This window comes from Oreochromis aureus, unplaced genomic scaffold (assembly GCF_013358895.1).
Source record: "Oreochromis aureus strain Israel breed Guangdong unplaced genomic scaffold, ZZ_aureus HiC_scaffold_25, whole genome shotgun sequence".
Lineage (NCBI taxonomy): Eukaryota > Metazoa > Chordata > Actinopteri > Cichliformes > Cichlidae > Oreochromis > Oreochromis aureus.
In genome coordinates, this window is record NW_024108816.1 from 39,472 (window position 1) to 59,781 (window position 20,310).

Consider the following 20,310-nt stretch of genomic DNA (forward strand, 5'->3'; position numbering starts at 1 on the left):
TTGTTGCTGTTGCTGTTGTGGTTGTTGCTGTTGTGGTTGTTGGAGCGGTGTTGTGGTTGTTGGAGCTGTAGCTGTGGTTGTTGGTGCTGCTGTTGTGGTGGTTGCTGACGCTGATGTGGTTGTTGGTGATGCTGTTGTGGTTGTTTGTGCTGCTGTTGTGGTTGTTGGTGCCGCTTTTGTGGTTGTGGGAGATGCAGTAGTGGATGTTGGTGCGGCTGTTGTGGTTGTTGGAGCTGCAGTCGTGGTTGTTGGTGCGGCTGTTGTGGTTGTTGCTGTTTTGGTTGTTGGAGTCGGTGTTGTGGTTGTTGGAGATGCAGTCGTGGTTGTTGCCTCGGCTGTTGTGGATGTTGGTGCGGCTGTTGTGGTTGTTGGAGATGCAGTCGTGGTTGTTGGTGCGGCTGTTGTGGTTGTTGCTGTTGTGGTTGTTGGAGTCGGTGTTGTGGTTGTTGGAGATGCAGTCGTGGTTGTTGTCTCGGCTGTTGTGGTTGTTGGTGCTGCTGTTGTGGTTGTTGGTGCCGCTGTTGTGGTTGTGGGAGTTGCAGTAGTGGATGTTGTTGCGGCTGTTGTGGTTGTTGGAGCTGCAGTCGTGGTTGTTGGTGCGGCTGTTGTGGTTGTTGCTGTTGTGGTTGTTGGAGTCGGTGTTGTTGTTGTTGGAGCTGCAGTCGTGGTTGTTGCCTCGGCTGTTGTGGTTGTTGGTGCTGCTTTTGTGGTTGTTGGTGCTGCTGTTGTGGTTGTTGGTGCTGCTGTTGTGGTTGTGAGAGATGCAGTAGTGGAAGTTGGTGCGGCTGTTGTTGTTGTTGAAGCTGCAGTCGTGGTCGTTGCCTCGGCTGTTGTGGATGTTGGTGCGGCTGTTGTGGTTGTTGGAGATGCAGTCGTGGTTGTTGGTGCGGCCGTTGTGGTTGTTGCTGTTGTGGTTGTTGGAGTCGGTGTTGTGGTTGTTGGAGATGCAGTAGTGGTTGTTGCCTCGGCTGTTGTGGTTGTTGGTGCTGCTGTTGTGGTGGTTGCTGACGCTGATGTGGTTGTTGGTGATGCTGTTGTGGTTGTTTGTGCTGCTGTTGTGGTTGTTTGTGCTGCTGTTGTGGTTGTTGGTGCCGCTGTTTTGGTTGTGGGAGATGCAGTAGTGGATGTTGGTGCAGCTGTTGTGGTTGTTGGAGCTGCAGTCGTGGTTGTTGGTGCGGCTATTGTGGTTGTTGGTGCCGCTGTTTTGGTTGTGGGAGATGCAGTAGTGGATGTTGGTGCGGCTGTTGTGGTTGTTGGAGCTGCAGTCGTGGTTGTTGCCTCGGCTGTTGTGGTTGTTGGTGCTGCTGTTGTGGTGGTTGCTGACGCTGATGTGGTTGTTGGTGATGCTGTTGTGGTTGGTTGTGCTGCTGTTGTGGTTGTTGGAGCCGGTGTTGTTGTTGTTGGAGCTCCAGTCGTGGTTGTTGCCTCGGCTGTTGTGGATGTTGGTGCGGCTGTTGTGGTTGTTGGAGATGCAGTCGTGGTTGTTTGTGCTGCTGTTGTGGTTGTTGGAGCCGGTGTTGTGGTTGTTGGAGCTGTAGCTGTGGTTGTTGGTGCTGCTGTTGTGGTTGTTGCTGTTGCTGTTGTGGTTGTTGGTGATGCAGTTGTGGTTGTTTGTGCTGCTGTTGTGGTTGTTGGTGCCGCTGTTGTGGTTGTGGGAGATGCAGTAGTGGATTTTGTTGCGGCTGTTGTGGTTGTTGGAGTTGCAGTCGTGGTTGTTGGTGCGGCTGTTGTGGTTGTTGCTGTTGTGGTTGTTGGAGTCGGTGTTGTGGTTGTTGCCTCGGCTGTTGTGGTTGTTGGTGCTGCTTTTGTGGTTGTTGGTGCTGCTGTTGTGGTTGTTGGTGCCGCTGTTGTGGTTGTGGGAGATGCAGTAGTGGATGTTGGTGTGGCTGTTGTGGTTGTTGGAGATGCAGTCGTGGTTGTTGGTGCGGCTGTTGTAGTTGTTGCTGTTGTGGTTGTTGGAGTCGGTGTTGTTGTTGTTGGAGCTGCAGTCGTGGTTGTTGCTGCGGCTTTTGTGGTTGTTGGTGCTGCTGTTGTGGTTGTTGGTGCCGCTGTTGTGGTTGTGGGAGATGCAGTAGTGGATGTTGGTGCGGCTGTTGTGGTTGTTGGAGCTGCAGTCGTGGTTGTTGCTGTTGCTGTTGTGGTTGTTGGTGCTGCTGTTGTGGCGGTTGGTGCCGCTGTTGTGGTTGTGGGAGATGCAGTAGTGGATGTTGGTGCGGCTGTTGTGGTTGTTGGAGCTGCAGTCGTGGTTGTTGCTGTTGCTGTTGTGGTTGTTGGAGTCGGTGTTGTTGTTATTGGAGCTGCAGTCGTGGTTGTTGGTGCGGCTGTTGTGGTTGTTGCTGTTGTGGTTGTTGGAGTTGGTGTTGTGGTTGTTGGAGATGCAGTCGTGGCTGTTGCCTCGGCTGTTGTGGTTGTTGGTGATGCTGTTGTGGTTGTGGGAGACGCAGTTGTGGTTGTTGCCTCGGCTGTTGTGGTTGTTGGTGCTGCTGTTGTGGTTGTTGGTGCCGCTGTTGTGGTTGTGGGAGATGCAGTTGTGGCTGTTGCCTCGGCTGTTGTGGTTGTTGGTGCTGCTGTTGTGGTGGTTGCTGACGATGATGTGGTTGTTGGTGATGCTGTTGTGGTTGTTTGTGCTGCTGTGGTGGTTGTTGGTGCCGCTATTGTGGTTGTGGGAGATGCAGTAGTGGATGTTGTTGCGGCTGTTGTGGTTGTTGGAGCTGCAGTCGTGGTTGTTGGTGCGGCTGTTGTGGTTGTTGCTGTTGTGGTTTTTGGAGTCGGTGTTGTGGTTGTTGGAGATGCAGTCGTGGTTGTTGCCTCGGCTGTTGTGGTTGTTGGTGCTGCTTTTGTGGTTGTTGGTGCCGCTGTTGTGGTTGTGGGAGATGCAGTAGTGGATGTTGGTGCGGCTGTTGTGGTTGTTGGAGATGCAGTCGTGGTTGTTGGTGCGGCTGTCGTGGTTGTTGCTGTTGTGGTTGTTGGAGTCAGTGTTGTTGTTGTTGGAGCTGCAGTCGTGGTTGGAGCTCCGGCTGTTGTGGTTGTTGGTGCTGCTGTTGTGGCGGTTGGTGCCGCTGTTGTGGTTGTGGGAGATTCAGTAGTGGATGTTGGTGCGGCTGTTGTGGTTGTTGGAGCTGCAGTTGTGGTTGTTGGTGCGGCTGTTGTGGTTGTTGCTGTTGTGGTTGTTGGAGTCGGTGTTGTGGTTGTGGGAGATGCAGTCGTGGTTGTTGTCTCGGCTGTTGTGGTTGTTGGTGCTGCTGTTGTGGTTGTTGGTGCCGCTGTTGTGGTTGTGGGAGTTGCAGTAGTGGATGTTGTTGCGGCTGTTGTGGTTGTTGGAGCTGCAGTCGTGGTTGTTGGTGCGGCTGTTGTGGTTGTTGCTGTTGTGGTTGTTGGAGTCGGTGTTGTTGTTGTTGGAGCTGCAGTCGTGGTTGTTGCCGCGGCTGTTGTGGTTGTTGGTGCTGCTTTTGTGGTTGTTGGTGCTGCTGTTGTGGTTGTTGGTGCTGCTGTTGTGGTTGTGGGAGATGCAGTAGTGGAAGTTGGTGCGGCTGTTGTGGTTGTTGGAGATGCAGTCGTGGTTGTTGGTGCGGCTGTTGTGGTTCTTGCTGTTGTGGTTGTTGGAGTCGGTGTTGTTGTTGTTGGAGCTGGAGTCGTGAATGTTGCTGCGGCTGTTGTGGTTGATGGTGCTGCTGTTGTGGCGGTTGGTGCCGCTGTTGTGGTTGTGGGAGATGCAGTAGTGGATGTTGGTGCGGCTGTTGTGGTTGTTGGAGTTGCAGTCGTGGTTGTTGGTGCGGCTGTTGTGGTTGTTGCTGTTGTGGTTGTTGGAGTCGGTGTTGTGGTTGTGGGAGATGCAGTCGTGGTTGTTGCCTCGGCTGTTGTGGTTGTTGGTGCGGCTGTTGTGGTTGTTGCTGTTGTGGTTGTTGCTGTTGTGGTTGTTGGAGTCGGTGTTGTGGTTGTGGGAGATGCAGTAGTGGATGTTGGTGCGGCTGTTGTGGTTGTTGGAGATGCAGTCGTGGTTGTTGGTGAGGCTGTTGTGGTTGTTGCTGTTGTGGTTGTTGGAGTCAGTGTTGTTGTTGTTGGAGCTGCAGTCGTAGTTGGAGCTCCGGCTGTTGTGGTTGTTGGTGCTGCTGTTGTGGCGGTTGGTGCTGCTGTTGTGGTTGTTGGTGCCGCTGTTGTGGTTGTGGGAGATGCAGTAGTGGATGTTGGTGTGGCTGTTGTGGTTGTTGGAGATGCAGTCGTGGTTGTTGGTACGGCTGTTGTAGTTGTTGCTGTTGTGGTTGTTGGAGTCGGTGTTGTTGTTGTTGTTGGAGCTGCAGTCGTGGTTGTTGCTGCGGCTGTTGTGGTTGTTGGTGCTGCTGTTGTGGCGGTTGGTGCCGCTGTTGTGGTTGTGGGAGATGCAGTAGTGGATGTTGGTGCGGCTGTTGTGGTTGTTGGAGCTGCAGTCGTGGTTGTTGCTGTTGCTGTTGTGGTTGTTGGTGCTGCTGTTGTGGCGGTTGGTGCCACTGTTGTGGTTGTGGGAGATGCAGTAGTGGATGTTGGTGCGGCTGTTGTGGTTGTTGGAGCTGCAGTCGTGGTTGTTGCTGTTGCTGTTGTGGTTGTTGGTGCTGCTGTTGTGGCGGTTGGTGCCACTGTTGTGGTTTAATGGGAGATGCAGTAGTGGATGTTGGTGCGGCTGTTGTGGTTGTTGGAGCTGCAGTCGTGGTTGTTGCTGTTGCTGTTGTGGTTGTTGGAGTCGGTGTTGTTGTTATTGGAGCTGCAGTCATGGTTGTTGGTGCGGCTGTTGTGGTTGTTGCTGTTGTGGTTGTTGGAGTCGGTGTTGTGGTTGTTGGAGATGCAGTCGTGGCTGTTGCCTCGGCTGTTGTGGTTGTTGGTGATGCTTTTGTGGTTGTGGGAGATGGAGTTGTGGTTGTTGCCTCGGCTGTTGTGGTTGTTGGTGCTGCTGTTGTGGTTGTTGGTGCCGCTGTTGTGGTTGTGGGAGATGCAGTAGTGGATGTTGTTGCGGCTGTTGTGGTTGTTGGAGCTGCAGTCGTGGTTGTTGGTGCGGCTGTTGTGGTTGTTGCTGTTGTGGTTTTTGGAGTCGGTGTTGTGGTTGTTGGAGATGCAGTCGTGGTTGTTGCCTCGGCTGTTGTGGTTGTTGGTGCTGCTTTTGTGGTTGTTGGTGCCGCTGTTGTGGTTGTGGGAGATGCAGTAGTGGATGTTGGTGCGGCTGTTGTGGTTGTTGCTGTTGTGTTTGTTGGAGTCAGTGTTGTTGTTGTTGGAGCTGCAGTCGTGGTTGGAGCTCCGGCTGTTGTGGTTGTTGGTGCTGCTGTTGTGGCGGTTGGTGCCGCTGTTGTGGTTGTGGGAGATTCAGTAGTGGATGTTGGTGCGGCTGTTGTGGTTGTTGGAGCTGCAGTTGTGGTTGTTGGTGCGGCTGTTGTGGTTGTTGCTGTTGTGGTTGTTGGAGTCGGTGTTGTGGTTGTGGGAGATGCAGTCGTGGTTGTTGTCTCGGCTGTTGTGGTTGTTGGTGCTGCTGTTGTGGTTGTTGGTGCCGCTGTTGTGGTTGTGGGAGTTGCAGTAGTGGATGTTGTTGCGGCTGTTGTGGTTGTTGGAGCTGCAGTCGTGGTTGTTGGTGCGGCTGTTGTGGTTGTTGCTGTTGTGGTTGTTGGAGTCGGTGTTGTTGTTGTTGGAGCTGCAGTCGTGGTTGTTGCCTCGGCTGTTGTGGTTGTTGGTGCTGCTTTTGTGGTTGTTGGTGCTGCTGTTGTGGTTGTTGGTGCTGCTGTTGTGGTTGTGGGAGATGCAGTAGTGGAAGTTGGTGCGGCTGTTGTGGTTGTTGGAGATGCAGTCGTGGTTGTTGGTGCGGCTGTTGTGGTTCTTGCTGTTGTGGTTGTTGGAGTCGGTGTTGTTGTTGTTGGAGCTGGAGTCGTGATTGTTGCCGCGGCTGTTGTGGTTGTTGGTGCTGCTGTTGTGGCGGTTGGTGCCGCTGTTGTGGTTGTGGGAGATGCAGTAGTGGATGTTGGTGCGGCTGTTGTGGTTGTTGGAGTTGCAGTCGTGGTTGTTAGTGCGGCTGTTGTGGTTGTTGCTGTTGTGGTTGTGGGAGATGCAGTCGTGGTTGTTGTCTCGGCTGATGTGGTTGTTGGTGATGCTATTGTGGTTGTTTGTGCTGCTGTTGTGGTTGTTGGTGCCGCTGTTGTGGTTGTGGGAGATGCAGTAGTGGATGTTGTTGCGGCTGTTGTGGTTGTTGGAGCTGCAGTCGTGGTTGTTGGTGCGGCTTTTGTGGTTGTTGGAGCTGCAGTCGTGGTTGTTGGTGCGGCTGTTGTGGTTGTTGCTGTTGTGGTTGTTGGAGTCGGTGTTGTGGTTGTGGGAGATGCAGTAGTGGTTGTTGCCTCGGCTGTTGTGGTTGTTGGTGCGGCTGTTGTGGTTGTTGCTGTTGTGGATGTTGCTGTTGTGGATGTTGGAGTCGGTGTTGTTGTTGTTGGAGCTGCAGTCGTGGTTGTTGCCTCGGCTGTTGTGGTTGTTGGTGCTGCTTTTGTGGTTGTTGGTGCTGCTGTTGTGGTTGTTGGTGCCGCTGTTGTGGTTGTGGGAGATGCAGTAGTGGATGTTGGTGCGGCTGTTGTGGTTGTTGCTGTTGTGGTTGTTGGAGTCGGTGTTGTGGTTGTGGGAGATGCAGTCGTGGTTGTTGCCTCGGCTGTTGTGGTTGTTGGTGCTGCTGTTGTGGCGGTTGGTGCCGCTGTTGTGGTTGTGGGAGATGCAGTAGTGGATGTTGGTGCGGCTGTTGTGGTTGTTGGAGCTGCAGTCGTGGTTGTTGCTGTTGCTGTTGTGGTTGTTGGAGTCGGTGTTGTTGTTATTGGAGCTGCAGTTGTAGTTTTTGCTGTGGGTGTTGTGGTTGTTGGAGCTGCAGTCGTGGTTGTTGGTGCGGCTGTTGTGGTTGTTGCTGTTGTGGTTGTTGGAGTCGGTGTTGTGGTTGTTGGAGATGCAGTCGTGGCTGTTGCCTCGGCTGTTGTGGTTGTTGGTGATGCTGTTGTGGTTGTTTGTGCTGCTGTTGTGGTTGTTGGTGCCGCTGTTGTGGTTGTGGGAGATGCAGTTGTGGTTGTTGCCTCGGCTGTTGTGGTTGTTGGTGCTGCTGTTGTGGTGGTTGCTGACGCTGATGTGGTTGTTGGTGATGCTGTTGTGGTTGTTTGTGCTGCTGTTGTGGTTGTTGGTGCCGCTATTGTGGTTGTGGGAGATGCAGTAGTGGATGTTGTTGCAGCTGTTGTGGTTGTTGGAGCTGCAGTCGTGGTTGTTGGTGCGGCTGTTGTGGTTGTTGCTGTTGTGGTTGTTGGAGTCGGTGTTGTTGTTGTTGGAGCTGCAGTCGTGGTTGTTGCCTCGGCTGTTGTGGTTGTTGGTGCTGCTTTTGTGGTTGTTGGTGCTGCTGTTGTGGTTGTTGGTGCTGCTGTTGTGGTTGTGGGAGATGCAGTAGTGGAAGTTGGTGCGGCTGTTGTGGTTGTTGGAGATGCAGTCGTGGTTGTTGGTGCGGCTGTTGTGGTTCTTGCTGTTGTGGTTGTTGGAGTCGGTGTTGTTGTTGTTGGAGCTGGAGTCGTGATTGTTGCCGCGGCTGTTGTGGTTGTTGGTGCTGCTGTTGTGGCGGTTGGTGCCGCTGTTGTGGTTGTGGGAGATGCAGTAGTGGATGTTGGTGCGGCTGTTGTGGTTGTTGGAGTTGCAGTCGTGGTTGTTGGTGCGGCTGTTGTGGTTGTTGCTGTTGTGGTTGTTGGAGTCGGTGTTGTGGTTGTGGGAGATGCAGTAGTGGTTGTTGCCTCGGCTGTTGTGGTTGTTGGTGCGGCTGTTGTGGTTGTTGCTGTTGTGGTTGTTGGAGTCGGTGTTGTTGTTGTTGGAGCTGCAGTCGTGGTTGTTGCTTCGGCTGTTGTGGTTGTTGGTGCTGCTTTTGTGGTTGTTGGTGCTGCTGTTGTGGTTGTTGGTGCCGCTGTTGTGGTTGTGGGAGATGCAGTAGTGGATGTTGTTGCGGCTGTTGTGGTTGTTGGAGCTGCAGTCGTGGTTGTTGCTGCGGCTGTTGTGGTTGTTGGTGCTGCTGTTGTGGCGGTTGGTGCCGCTGTTGTGGTTGTGGGAGATGCAGTAGTGGATGTTGGTGCGGCTGTTGTGGTTGTTGGAGTTGCAGTCGTGGTTGTTAGTGCGGCTGTTGTGGTTGTTGCTGTTGTGGTTGTGGGAGATGCAGTCGTGGTTGTTGTCTCGGCTGATGTGGTTGTTGGTGATGCTATTGTGGTTGTTTGTGCTGCTGTTGTGGTTGTTGGTGCCGCTGTTGTGGTTGTGGGAGATGCAGTAGTGGATGTTGTTGCGGCTGTTGTGGTTGTTGGAGCTGCAGTCGTGGTTGTTGGTGCGGCTTTTGTGGTTGTTGGAGCTGCAGTCGTGGTTGTTGGTGCGGCTGTTGTGGTTGTTGCTGTTGTGGTTGTTGGAGTCGGTGTTGTGGTTGTGGGAGATGCAGTAGTGGTTGTTGCCCTCGGCTGTTATGGTTGTTGGTGCGGCTGTTGTGGTTGTTGCTGTTGTGGATGTTGCTGTTGTGGATGTTGGAGTCGGTGTTGTTGTTGTTGGAGCTGCAGTCGTGGTTGTTGCCTCGGCTGTTGTGGTTGTTGGTGCTGCTTTTGTGGTTGTTGGTGCTGCTGTTGTGGTTGTTGGTGCCGCTGTTGTGGTTGTGGGAGATGCAGTAGTGGATGTTGGTGCGGCTGTTGTGGTTGTTGCTGTTGTGGTTGTTGGAGTCGGTGTTGTGGTTGTGGGAGATGCAGTCGTGGTTGTTGCCTCGGCTGTTGTGGTTGTTGGTGCTGCTGTTGTGGTGGCTGATGACGCTGATGTGGTTGTTGGAGCTGCAGTCGTGGTTGTTGCCGCGGCTGTTGTGGTTGTTGGTGCTGCTGTTGTGGCGGTTGGTGCCGCTGTTGTGGTTGTGGGAGATGCAGTAGTGGATGTTGGTGCGGCTGTTGTGGTTGTTGGAGCTGCAGTCGTGGTTGTTGCTGTTGCTGTTGTGGTTGTTGGAGTCGGTGTTGTTGTTATTGGAGCTGCAGTTGTAGTTTTTGCTGTGGGTGTTGTGGTTGTTGGAGCTGCAGTCGTGGTTGTTGGTGCGGCTGTTGTGGTTGTTGCTGTTGTGGTTGTTGGAGTCGGTGTTGTGGTTGTTGGAGATGCAGTCGTGGCTGTTGCCTCGGCTGTTGTGGTTGTTGGTGATGCTGTTGTGGTTGTTTGTGCTGCTGTTGTGGTTGTTGGTGCCGCTGTTGTGGTTGTGGGAGATGCAGTTGTGGTTGTTGCCTCGGCTGTTGTGGTTGTTGGTGCTGCTGTTGTGGTGGTTGCTGACGCTGATGTGGTTGTTGGTGATGCTGTTGTGGTTGTTTGTGCTGCTGTTGTGGTTGTTGGTGCCGCTATTGTGGTTGTGGGAGATGCAGTAGTGGATGTTGTTGCAGCTGTTGTGGTTGTTGGAGCTGCAGTCGTGGTTGTTGGTGCGGCTGTTGTGGTTGTTGCTGTTGTGGTTGTTGCCGGTGTTGAGGTTGTTGGAGTCGGTGTTGTTGTTGTTGGAGCTGCAGTCGTGGTTGTTGCCTCGGCTGATGTGGTTGTTGGTGATGCTGTTGTGGTTGTTTTTGCTGCTGTTGTGGTTGTTGCTGTTGCTGTTGTGGTTGTTGCTGTTGTGGTTGTTGGAGCCGGTGTTGTGGTTGTTGGAGCTGCAGCTGTGGTCGTTGGTGCGGCTGTTGTGGTTGTTGCTGTTGCTTTTGTGGTTGTTGCTGTTGTGGTTGTTGGAGCAGGTGTTGTGGTTGTTGGAGATGCAGTCGTGGTTGTTGCCTCGGCTGTTGTGGTTGTTGGTGCTGCTGTTGTGGTGGTTGGTGCCGCTGTTGTGGTTGTTGCTGTTGCTGTTGTGGTTGTTGCTGTTGTGGTTGTTGGAGCCGGTGTTGTGGTTGTTGGAGCTGCAGTTGTGGTCGTTGGTGCGGCTGTTGTGGTTGTTGCTGTTGCTTTTGTGGTTGTTGCTGTTGTGGTTGTTGGTGCGGCTGTTGTGGTTGTTGGAGCTGCAGTCGTGGTTGTTGGTGCGGCTGTTGTGGTTGTTGCTGTTGTGGTTGTTGGAGTCGGTGTTGTTGTTGTTGGAGCTGCAGTCGTGGTTGTTGCCTCAGCTGTTGTGGTTGTTGGTGCCGCTGTTGTGATTGTGGGAGATGCAGTAGTGGATGTTGGTGCGGCTGTTGTTGTTGTTGGAGATGCAGTCGGTTGTTGGTGCGGCTGTTGTGGTTGTTGCTGTTGTGGTTGTTGGAGTCGGTGTTGTTGTTGTTGGAGCTGCAGTCGTGGTTGTTGCTGCGGCTGTTGTGGTTGTTGGAACTGCAGTCGTGGTTGTTTGTGCTGCTGTTGTCGTTGTTGGAGCTGAAATCGTCGTCGTTGGTGCAGCTGTTGTGGTTGTTGGTGCCGCTGTTGTGGTTGTGGGAGATGCAGTAGTGGATGTTGGTGCGGCTGTTGTGGTTGTTGGAGATGCAGTCGTGGTTGTTGGTGCGGCTGTTGTGGTTGTTGGTGCCGCTGTTGTGGTTGTGGGAGATGCAGTCGTGGTTGTTGGTGCAGCTGTTGTGGTTGTTGGTGCCGCTGTTGTGGTTGTGGGAGATGCAGTCGTGGTTGTTGCCTCGGCTGTTGTGGTTGTTGGTGCTGCTGTTGTGGTGGTTGGTGCCGCTGTTGTGGTTGTTGCTGTTGCTGTTGTGGTTGTTGCTGTTGTGGTTGTTGGAGCCGGTGTTGTGGTTGTTGGAGCTGCAGTTGTGGTCGTTGGTGCGGCTGTTGTGGTTGTTGCTGTTGCTTTTGTGGTTGTTGCTGTTGTGGTTGTTGGAGCCGGTGTTGTGGTTGTTGGAGATGCAGTCGTGGTTGTTGCCTCGGCTGTTGTGGTTGTTGGTGCTGCTGTTGTGGTGTTTGATGCCGCTGTTGTGGTTGTGGGAGATGCAGTAGTGGATGTTGGTGTGGCTGTTGTGGTTGTTGGAGCTGCAGTCGTGGTTGTTGGTGCGGCTGTTGTGGTTGTTGCTGTTGTGGTTGTTGGAGTCGGTGTTGTTGTTGTTGGAGCTGCAGTCGTGGTTGTTGCCTCAGCTGTTGTGGTTGTTGGTGCCGCTGTTGTGATTGTGGGAGATGCAGTAGTGGATGTTGGTGCGGCTGTTGTTGTTGTTGGAGATGCAGTCGTGGTTGTTGGTGCGGCTGTTCTGGTTGTTGCTGTTGTGGTTGTTGGAGTCGGTGTTGTTGTTGTTGGAGCTGCAGTTGTGGTTGTTGCCGCGGCTGTTGTGGTTGTTGGAACTGCAGTCGTGGTTGTTTGTGCTGCTGTTGTCGTTGTTGGAGCTGAAATCGCCGTCGTTGGTGCAGCTGTTGTGGTTGTTGGTGCCGCTGTTGTGGTTGTGGGAGATGCAGTAGTGGATGTTGGTGCGGCTGTTGTGGTTGTTGGAGATGCAGTCGTGGTTGTTGGTGCGGCTGTTGTGGTTGTTGGTGCCGCTGTTGTGGTTGTGGGAGATGCAGTCGTGGTTGTTGGTGCAGCTGTTGTGGTTGTTGGTGCCGCTGTTGTGGTTGTGGGAGATGCAGTAGTGGATGTTGTTGCGGCTGTTGTGGTTGTTGGAGCTGCAGTCGTGGTTGTTGCCGCGGCTGTTGTGGTTGTTGGTGCTGCTGTTGTGGCGGTTGGTGCCGCTGTTGTGGTTGTGGGAGATGCAGTAGTGGATGTTGAATGCGGCTGTTGTGGTTGTTGGAGTTGCAGTCGTGGTTGTTAGTGCGGCTGTTGTGGTTGTTGCTGTTGTGGTTGTGGGAGATGCAGTCGTGGTTGTTGTCTCGGCTGATGTGGTTGTTGGTGATGCTATTGTGGTTGTTTGTGCTGCTGTTGTGGTTGTTGGTGCCGCTGTTGTGGTTGTGGGAGATGCAGTAGTGGATGTTGTTGCGGCTGTTGTGGTTGTTGGAGCTGCAGTCGTGGTTGTTGGTGCGGCTTTTGTGGTTGTTGGAGCTGCAGTCGTGGTTGTTGGTGCGGCTGTTGTGGTTGTTGCTGTTGTGGTTGTTGGAGTCGGTGTTGTGGTTGTGGGAGATGCAGTAGTGGTTGTTGCCTCGGCTGTTGTGGTTGTTGGTGCGGCTGTTGTGGTTGTTGCTGTTGTGGATGTTGCTGTTGTGGATGTTGGAGTCGGTGTTGTTGTTGTTGGAGCTGCAGTCGTGGTTGTTGCCTCGGCTGTTGTGGTTGTTGGTGCTGCTTTTGTGGTTGTTGGTGCTGCTGTTGTGGTTGTTGGTGCCGCTGTTGTGGTTGTGGGAGATGCAGTAGTGGATGTTGGTGCGGCTGTTGTGGTTGTTGCTGTTGTGGTTGTTGGAGTCGGTGTTGTGGTTGTGGGAGATGCAGTCGTGGTTGTTGCCTCGGCTGTTGTGGTTGTTGGTGCTGCTGTTGTGGTGGTTGATGACGCTGATGTGGTTGTTGGAGCTGCAGTCGTGGTTGTTGCTGCGGCTGTTGTGGTTGTTGGTGCTGCTGTTGTGGCGGTTGGTGCCGCTGTTGTGGTTGTGGGAGATGCAGTAGTGGATGTTGGTGCGGCTGTTGTGGTTGTTGGAGCTGCAGTCGTGGTTGTTGCTGTTGCTGTTGTGGTTGTTGGAGTCGGTGTTGTTGTTATTGGAGCTGCAGTTGTAGTTTTGCTGTGGGTGTTGTGGTTGTTGGAGCTGCAGTCGTGGTTGTTGGTGCGGCTGTTGTGGTTGTTGCTGTTGTGGTTGTTGGAGTCGGTGTTGTGGTTGTTGGAGATGCAGTCGTGGCTGTTGCCTCGGCTGTTGTGGTTGTTGGTGATGCTGTTGTGGTTGTTTGTGCTGCTGTTGTGGTTGTTGGTGCCGCTGTTGTGGTTGTGGGAGATGCAGTTGTGGTTGTTGCCTCGGCTGTTGTGGTTGTTGGTGCTGCTGTTGTGGTGGTTGCTGGACGCTGATGTGGTTGTTGGTGATGCTGTTGTGGTTGTTTGTGCTGCTGTTGTGGTTGTTGGTGCCGCTATTGTGGTTGTGGGAGATGCAGTAGTGGATGTTGTTGCAGCTGTTGTGGTTGTTGGAGCTGCAGTCGTGGTTGTTGGTGCGGCTGTTGTGGTTGTTGCTGTTGTGGTTGTTGCGGTGTTGAGGTTGTTGGAGTCGGTGTTGTTGTTGTTGGAGCTGCAGTCGTGGTTGTTGCCTCGGCTGATGTGGTTGTTGGTGATGCTGTTGTGGTTGTTTTTGCTGCTGTTGTGGTTGTTGCTGTTGCTGTTGTGGTTGTTGCTGTTGTGGTTGTTGGAGCCGGTGTTGTGGTTGTTGGAGCTGCAGCTGTGGTCGTTGGTGCGGCTGTTGTGGTTGTTGCTGTTGCTTTTGTGGTTGTTGCTGTTGTGGTTGTTGGAGCAGGTGTTGTGGTTGTTGGAGATGCAGTCGTGGTTGTTGCCTCGGCTGTTGTGGTTGTTGGTGCTGCTGTTGTGGTGGTTGGTGCCGCTGTTGTGGTTGTTGCTGTTGCTGTTGTGGTTGTTGCTGTTGTGGTTGTTGGAGCGGTGTTGTGGTTGTTGGAGCTGCAGTTGTGGTCGTTGGTGCGGCTGTTGTGGTTGTTGCTGTTGCTTTTGTGGTTGTTGCTGTTGTGGTTGTTGGTGCGGCTGTTGTGGTTGTTGGAGCTGCAGTCGTGGTTGTTGGTGCGACTGTTGTGGTTGTTGCTGTTGTGGTTGTTGGAGTCGGTGTTGTTGTTGTTGGAGCTGCAGTCGTGGTTGTTGCCTCAGCTGTTGTGGTTGTTGGTGCCGCTGTTGTGATTGTGGGAGATGCAGTAGTGGATGTTGGTGCGGCTGTTGTTGTTGTTGGAGATGCAGTCGTGGTTGTTGGTGCGGCTGTTGTGGTTGTTGCTGTTGTGGTTGTTGGAGTCGGTGTTGTTGTTGTTGGAGCTGCAGTCGTGGTTGTTGCTGCGGCTGTTGTGGTTGTTGGAACTGCAGTCGTGGTTGTTTGTGCTGCTGTTGTCGTTGTTGGAGCTGAAATCGCCGTCGTTGGTGCAGCTGTTGTGGTTGTTGGTGCCGCTGTTGTGGTTGTGGGAGATGCAGTAGTGGATGTTGGTGCGGCTGTTGTGGTTGTTGGAGATGCAGTCGTGGTTGTTGGTGCGGCTGTTGTGGTTGTTGGTGCCGCTGTTGTGGTTGTGGGAGATGCAGTCGTGGTTGTTGGTGCAGCTGTTGTGGTTGTTGGTGCCGCTGTTGTGGTTGTGGGAGATGCAGTCGTGGTTGTTGCCTCGGCTGTTGTGGTTGTTGGTGCTGCTGTTGTGGTGGTTGGTGCCGCTGTTGTGGTTGTTGCTGTTGCTGTTGTGGTTGTTGCTGTTGTGGTTGTTGGAGCCGGTGTTGTGGTTGTTGGAGCTGCAGTTGTGGTCGTTGGTGCGGCTGTTGTGGTTGTTGCTGTTGCTTTTGTGGTTGTTGCTGTTGTGGTTGTTGGAGCCGGTGTTGTGGTTGTTGGAGATGCAGTCGTGGTTGTTGCCTCGGCTGTTGTGGTTGTTGGTGCTGCTGTTGTGGTGTTTGATGCCGCTGTTGTGGTTGTGGGAGATGCAGTAGTGGATGTTGGTGTGGCTGTTGTGGTTGTTGGAGCTGCAGTCGTGGTTGTTGGTGCGGCTGTTGTGGTTGTTGCTGTTGTGGTTGTTGGAGTCGGTGTTGTTGTTGTTGGAGCTGCAGTCGTGGTTGTTGCCTCAGCTGTTGTGGTTGTTGGTGCCGCTGTTGTGATTGTGGGAGATGCAGTAGTGGATGTTGGTGCGGCTGTTGTTGTTGTTGGAGATGCAGTCGTGGTTGTTGGTGCGGCTGTTCTGGTTGTTGCTGTTGTGGTTGTTGGAGTCGGTGTTGTTGTTGTTGGAGCTGCAGTTGTGGTTGTTGCTGCGGCTGTTGTGGTTGTTGGAACTGCAGTCGTGGTTGTTTGTGCTGCTGTTGTCGTTGTTGGAGCTGAAATCGTGAAATCGTTGGTGCAGCTGTTGTGGTTGTTGGTGCCGCTGTTGTGGTTGTGGGAGATGCAGTAGTGGATGTTGGTGCGGCTGTTGTGGTTGTTGGAGATGCAGTCGTGGTTGTTGGTGCGGCTGTTGTGGTTGTTGGTGCCGCTGTTGTGGTTGTGGGAGATGCAGTCGTGGTTGTTGGTGCAGCTGTTGTGGTTGTTGGTGCCGCTGTTGTGGTTGTGGGAGATGCAGTCGTGGTTGTTGCCTCGGCTGTTGTGGTTGTTGGTGCTGCTGTTGTGGTGGTTGGTGCCGCTGTTGTGGTTGTTGCTGTTGTGGTTGTTGCTGTTGTGGTTGTTGGAGCGGTGTTGTGGTTGTTGGAGCTGCAGTTGTGGTCGTTGGTGCGGCTGTTGTGGTTGTTGCTGTTGCTTTTGTGGTTGTTGCTGTTGTGGTTGTTGGAGCCGGTGTTGTGGTTGTTGGAGATGCAGTCGTGGTTGTTGCCTCGGCTGTTGTGGTTGTTGGTGCTGCTGTTGTGGTGTTTGATGCCGCTGTTGTGGTTGTGGGAGATGCAGTAGTGGATGTTGGTGTGGCTGTTGTGGTTGTTGGAGCTGCAGTCGTGGTTGTTGGTGCGGCTGTTGTGGTTGTTGCTGTTGTGGTTGTTGGAGTCGGTGTTGTGGTTGTTGGAGATGCAGTCGTGGTTGTTGCCTCGGCTGTTGTGGTTGTTGGTGATGCTGTTGTGGTTGTTTGTGCTGCTGTTGTGGTTGTTGGACCCGGTGTTGTGGTTGTTGGAGATGCAGTCATGGTTGTTGCCTCGGCTGTTGTGGTGGTTGGTGCCGCTGTTGTGGTTGTGGGAGATGCAGTAGTCGATGTTGGTGCGGCTGTTGTGGTAGTTTGAGATGCAGTCGTGGGTGTTGGTGCGGCTGTTGTTGTTGTTGGAGCTGCAGTCGTGCTTGTTGCTGTTGCTGTTGTGGTTGTTGGAGTCGGTGTTGTTGTTGTTGGAGCTGCAGTTGTAGTTGTTGCTGTGGCTGTTGTGGTTGTTGGAGCTGCAGTCGTGGTTGTTGGTGCGGCTGTTGTGGTTGTTGCTGTTGTGGTTGTTTGTGCTGCTGTTGTGGTTGTTGGTGCCGCTGTTGTGGTTGTGGGAGATGCAGTAGTGGATGTTGTTGCAGCTGTTGTGGTTGTTGGAGCTGCAGTCGTGGTTGTTGGTGCGGCTGTTGTGGTTGTTGGTGTTGTGGATGTTGGAGTCGGTGTTGTTGTTGTTGGAGCTGCAGTCGTGGTTGTTGCCTCGGCTGTTGTGGATGTTGGTGCGGCTGTTGTGGTTGTTGGAGCTGCAGTCGTGGTTGTTGGTGCGGCTGTTGTGGTTGTTGCTGTTGTGGTTGTTGGAGTCGGTGTTGTTGTTGTTGTAGCTGCAGTCGTGGTTGTTGCCTCGGCTGTTGTGGTTGTTGGTGCGGCTGTTCTGGTTGTTGCTGTTGTGGTTGTTGGAACTGCAGTCGTGGTTGTTGTTGCTGCTGTTGTCGTTGTTGGAGCTGCAATCATCATCGTTGGTGCGGCTGTTGTGGTTGTTGCTGTTGTGGTTGTTGGAGCCGGTGTTGTGGTTGTTGGAGCTGCAGCTGTGGTGGTTGGTGCTGCTGTTGTGGTGGTTGCTGACGCTGATGTGGTTGTTGGTGATGCTGTTGTGGTTGTTTGTGCTGCTGTTGTGGTTGTTGGTGCCGCTGTTGTGGTTGTGGGAGATGCAGTAGTGGATGTTGGTGCGGCTGTTGTGGTTGTTGCTGTTGTGGTTGTTGGAGTCGGTGTTGTTGTTGTTGGAGCTGCAGTCGTGGTTGTTGGTGCGGCTGTTGTGGTTGTTGCTGTTGTGGTTGTTGGAGTCAGTGCTGTGGTTGTTGCCTCGGCTGTTGTGGTTGTTGGTGCTGCTGTTGTGGTTGTTGGTGCCGCTGTTGTGGTTGTTGGAACTGCAGTCGTGGTTGCTGTTGCTGCTGTTGTCGTTGTTGGAGCTGCAATCATCATCGTTGGTGCCGCTGTTGTGGTTGTGGGAGATGCAGTAGTGGATGTTGGTGCGGCTGTTGTGGTTGTTGCTGTTGTGGTTGTTGGAGTCGGTGTTGTGGTCGTTGGTGCGGCTGTTGTGGTTGTTGCTGTTGCTGTTGTGGTTGTTGCTGTTGTGGTTGTTGGAGCCGGTGTTGTGGTTGTTGGAGATGCAGTCGTGGTTTTTGCCTCGGCTGTTGTGGTTGTTGGTGCTGCTGTTGTGGCGGTTGGTGCCGCTGTTGTGGTTGTGGGAGATGCAGTAGTGGATGTTGGTGCGGCTGTTGTGGTTGTTGGTGATGCTGTTGTGGTTGTTTGTGCTGCTGTTGTGGTTTTTGGTGCCGCTGTTGTGGTTGTGGGAGATGCAGTAGTGGATGTTATTGCGGCTGTTGTGGTTGTTGGAGCTGCAGTCATGGTTGTTGCCTCGGCTGTTGTGGTTGTTGTTGATGCTGTTGTGGTTGTTTGTGCTGCTGTTGTGGTTGTTGGTGCCGCTGTTGTGGTTGTTGGAGCCGGTGTTGTGGTTGTTGGAGATGCAGTCGTGGTTGTTGCCTCGGCTGTTGTGGTTGTTGGTGCCGCTGTTGTGGTTGTGGGAGATGCAGTTGTGGTTGTTGCCTCGGCTGTTGTGGTTGTTGGTGCTGCTGTTGTGGTGGTTGCTGTTGCTGTTGTGGTTGTTGGAGTCGGTGTTGTTGTTATTGGAGCTGCAGTTGTAGTTTTTGCTGTGGGTGTTGTGGTTGTTGGAGCTGCAGTCGTGGTTGTTGGTGCGGCTGTTGTGGTTGTTGCTGTTGTGGTTGTTGGAGTCGGTGTTGTGGTTGTTGGAGATGCAGTCGTGGCTGTTGCCTCGGCTGTTGTGGTTGTTGGTGATGCTGTTGTGGTTGTTTGTGCTGCTGTTGTGGTTGTTGGTGCCGCTGTTGTGGTTGTGGGAGATGCAGTTGTGGTTGTTGCCTCGGCTGTTGTGGTTGTTGGTGCTGCTGTTGTGGTGGTTGCTGACGCGGATGTGGTTGTTGGAGTCGGTGTTGTTGTTATTGGAGCTGCAGTTGTAGTTTTTGCTGTGGGTGTTGTGGTTGTTGGAGCTGCAGTCGTGGTTGTTGCTGTTGCTGTTGTGGTTGTTGGAGTCGGTGTTGTTGTTGTTGAAGCTGCAGTTGTAGTTGTTGGTGCGGCTGTTGTGGTTGTTGCTGTTGTGGTTGTTGGAGTCGGTGTTGTGGTTGTTGGAGATGCAGTCGTGGTTGTTGCCTCGGCTGTTGTGGTTGTTGCTGTTGTGGTTGTTTGTGCTGCTGTTGTGGTTGTTGGTGCCGCTGTTGTGGTTGTGGGAGATGCAGTAGTGGATGTTGTTGCGGCTGTTGTGGTTGTTGTTGTGGTTGTTGGAGTCGGTGTTGTTGTTGTTGGAGCTGCAGTCGTGGTTGTTGCCTCGGCTGTTGTGGATGTTGGTGCGGCTGTTGTGGTTGTTGGAGATGCAGTCGTGGTTGTTGCTGCGGCTGTTGTGGTTGTTGGAACTGCAGTCGTGGTTGTTGTTGCTGCTGTTGTCGTTGTTGGAGCTGCAATCATCATCGTTGGTGCGGCTGTTGTGGTTGTTGCTGTTGTGGTTGTTTGAGCCGGTGTTGTGGTTGTTGGAGCTGCAGCTGTGGTTGTTGGTGCTGCTGTTGTGGTGGTTGCTGACGCTGATGTGGTTGTTGGTGATGCTGTTGTGGTTGTTTGTGCTGCTGTTGTGGTTGTTGGTGCCGCTGTTGTGGTTGTGGGAGATGCAGTAGTGGATGTTGTTGCGGCTGTTGTGGTTGTTGGAGCTGCAGTCATGGTTGTTGGTGCGGCTGTTGTGGTTGTTGCTGTTGTGGTTGTTGGATTCGGTGTTGTGGTTGTTGGAGATGCAGTCGTGGTTGTTGCCTCGGCTGTTGTCGTTGTTGGTGATGCTGTTGTGGTTGTTTGTGCTGCTGTTGTGGTTGTTGGAGCCGGTGTTGTGGTTGTTGGAGATGCAGTCGTGGTTGTTGCCTCGGCTGTTGTGGTTGTTGGTGCTGCTTTTGTGGTGGTTGGTGCCGCTGTTGTGGTGGTTGGTGCCGCTGTTGTGGTTGTGTGAGATGCAGTCGTTTTTGTTGCCTCGGCTGTTGTGGTTGTTGGTGCTGCTGTTGTGGTGGTTGGTGCCGCTGTTGTTGTTGTTGGAGCTGCAGTCGTGGTTGTTGCTGTTGCTGTTGTGGTTGTTGGAGTTGGTGTTGTTGTTGTTGGAGCTGCAGTCGTGGTTGTTGCTGTTGGTGTTGTGGTTGTTGGAGCTGCAGTCGTGGTTGTTGGTGCGGCTGTTGTGGTTGTTGCTGTTGTGGTTGTTGGAGTCGGTGTTGTGGTTGTTGGAGATGCAGTCGTGGCTGTTGCTTCGGCTGTTGTGGTTGTTGGTGATGCTGTTGTGGTTGTTTGTGCTGCTGTTGTGGTTGTTGGTGCCGCTGTTGTGGTTGTGGGAGATGCAGTTGTGGTTGTTGCCTCGGCTGTTGTGGTTGTTGGTGCTGCTGTTGTGGTGCTTGCTGACGCTGATGTGGTTGTTGGTGATGCTGTTGTGGTTGTTGGTGCCGCTATTGTTGTTGTGGGAGATGCAGTAGTGGATGTTGTTCCGGATGTTGTGGTTGTTGGAGCTGCAGTCGTGGTTGTTGGTGATGCTGTTGTGGTTGTTTGTGCTGCTGTTGTGGTTGTTGGTGCCGCTGTTGTGGTTGTGGGAGATGCAGTAGTGGATGTTGGTGCGGCTGTTGTGGTTGTTGGAGCTGCAGTCGTGGTTGTTGGTGCGGCTGTTGTGGTTGTTGCTGTTGTGGTTGTTGGAGTCGGTGTTGTTGTTGTTGGAGCTGCAGTCGTGGTTGTTGCCTCAGCTGTTGTGGTTGTTGGTGCCGCTGTTGTGATTGTGGGAGATGCAGTAGTGGATGTTGGTGCGGCTGTTGTTGTTGTTGGAGATGCAGTCGTGGTTGTTGGTGCGGCTGTTGTGGTTGTTGCTGTTGTGGTTGTTGGAGTCGGTGTTGTTGTTGTTGGAGCTGCAGTCGTGGTTGTTGCTGCGGCTGTTGTGGTTGTTGGAACTGCAGTCGTGGTTGTTTGTGCTGCTGTTGTCGTTGTTGGAGCTGAAATCGTCGTCGTTGGTGCAGCTGTTGTGGTTGTTGGTGCCGCTGTTGTGGTTGTGGGAGATGCAGTAGTGGATGTTGGTGCGGCTGTTGTGGTTGTTGGAGATGCAGTCGTGGTTGTTGGTGCGGCTGTTGTGGTTGTTGCTGTTGTGGTTGTTGGAGCCGGTGTTGTGGTTGTTGGAGCTGCAGCTGTGGTCGTTGGTGCGGCTGTTGTGGTTGTTGCTGTTGCTGTTGTGGTTGTTGCTGTTGTGGTTGTTGGAGCCGGTGTTGTGGTTGTTGGAGATGCAGTCGTGGTTTTTGCCTCGGCTGTTGTGGTTGTTGGTGCTGCTGTTGTGGCGGTTGGTGCCGCTGTTGTGGTTGTGGGAGATGCAGTAGTGGATGTTGGTGCGGCTG

At 53.2% G+C, this 20,310-nt stretch overlaps 6 protein-coding genes across 6 annotated transcripts; all 6 read right to left on the reverse strand.

Annotated features, from left to right (window-relative positions):
* Positions 1–201: 201 nt before the first annotated feature.
* LOC120436857 (mucin-5AC-like) lies at positions 202–1,038 on the reverse strand (the record flags this gene model as incomplete). Its single annotated transcript, XM_039607704.1, has 1 exon — positions 202–1,038. A coding segment is annotated over one exon (837 nt), but the record flags the coding sequence as incomplete, so codon positions are not given.
* Positions 1,039–4,583: 3,545 nt separating this feature from the next.
* Positions 4,584–5,717, reverse strand: LOC120436862 (mucin-5AC-like; the record flags this gene model as incomplete). Its single annotated transcript, XM_039607709.1, has 1 exon — positions 4,584–5,717. A coding segment is annotated over one exon (1,134 nt), but the record flags the coding sequence as incomplete, so codon positions are not given.
* A 480-nt stretch (positions 5,718–6,197) lies between these two features.
* On the reverse strand, positions 6,198–7,763 carry LOC120436850 (mucin-5AC-like; the record flags this gene model as incomplete). Its single annotated transcript, XM_039607696.1, has 1 exon — positions 6,198–7,763. A coding segment is annotated over one exon (1,566 nt), but the record flags the coding sequence as incomplete, so codon positions are not given.
* A 7,652-nt stretch (positions 7,764–15,415) lies between these two features.
* On the reverse strand, positions 15,416–16,261 carry LOC120436856 (mucin-2-like; the record flags this gene model as incomplete). The annotated part of the gene is made up of 1 exon (XM_039607703.1): positions 15,416–16,261. A coding segment is annotated over one exon (846 nt), but the record flags the coding sequence as incomplete, so codon positions are not given.
* A 1,014-nt stretch (positions 16,262–17,275) lies between these two features.
* On the reverse strand, positions 17,276–18,685 carry LOC120436851 (mucin-5AC-like; the record flags this gene model as incomplete). The annotated part of the gene is made up of 1 exon (XM_039607697.1): positions 17,276–18,685. A coding segment is annotated over one exon (1,410 nt), but the record flags the coding sequence as incomplete, so codon positions are not given.
* A 189-nt stretch (positions 18,686–18,874) lies between these two features.
* Positions 18,875–19,849, reverse strand: LOC120436855 (mucin-2-like; the record flags this gene model as incomplete). The annotated part of the gene is made up of 2 exons (XM_039607702.1): positions 18,875–19,397; positions 19,470–19,849. Coding segments are annotated over 2 exons (903 nt in total), but the record flags the coding sequence as incomplete, so codon positions are not given.
* Positions 19,850–20,310: the final 461 nt, after the last annotated feature.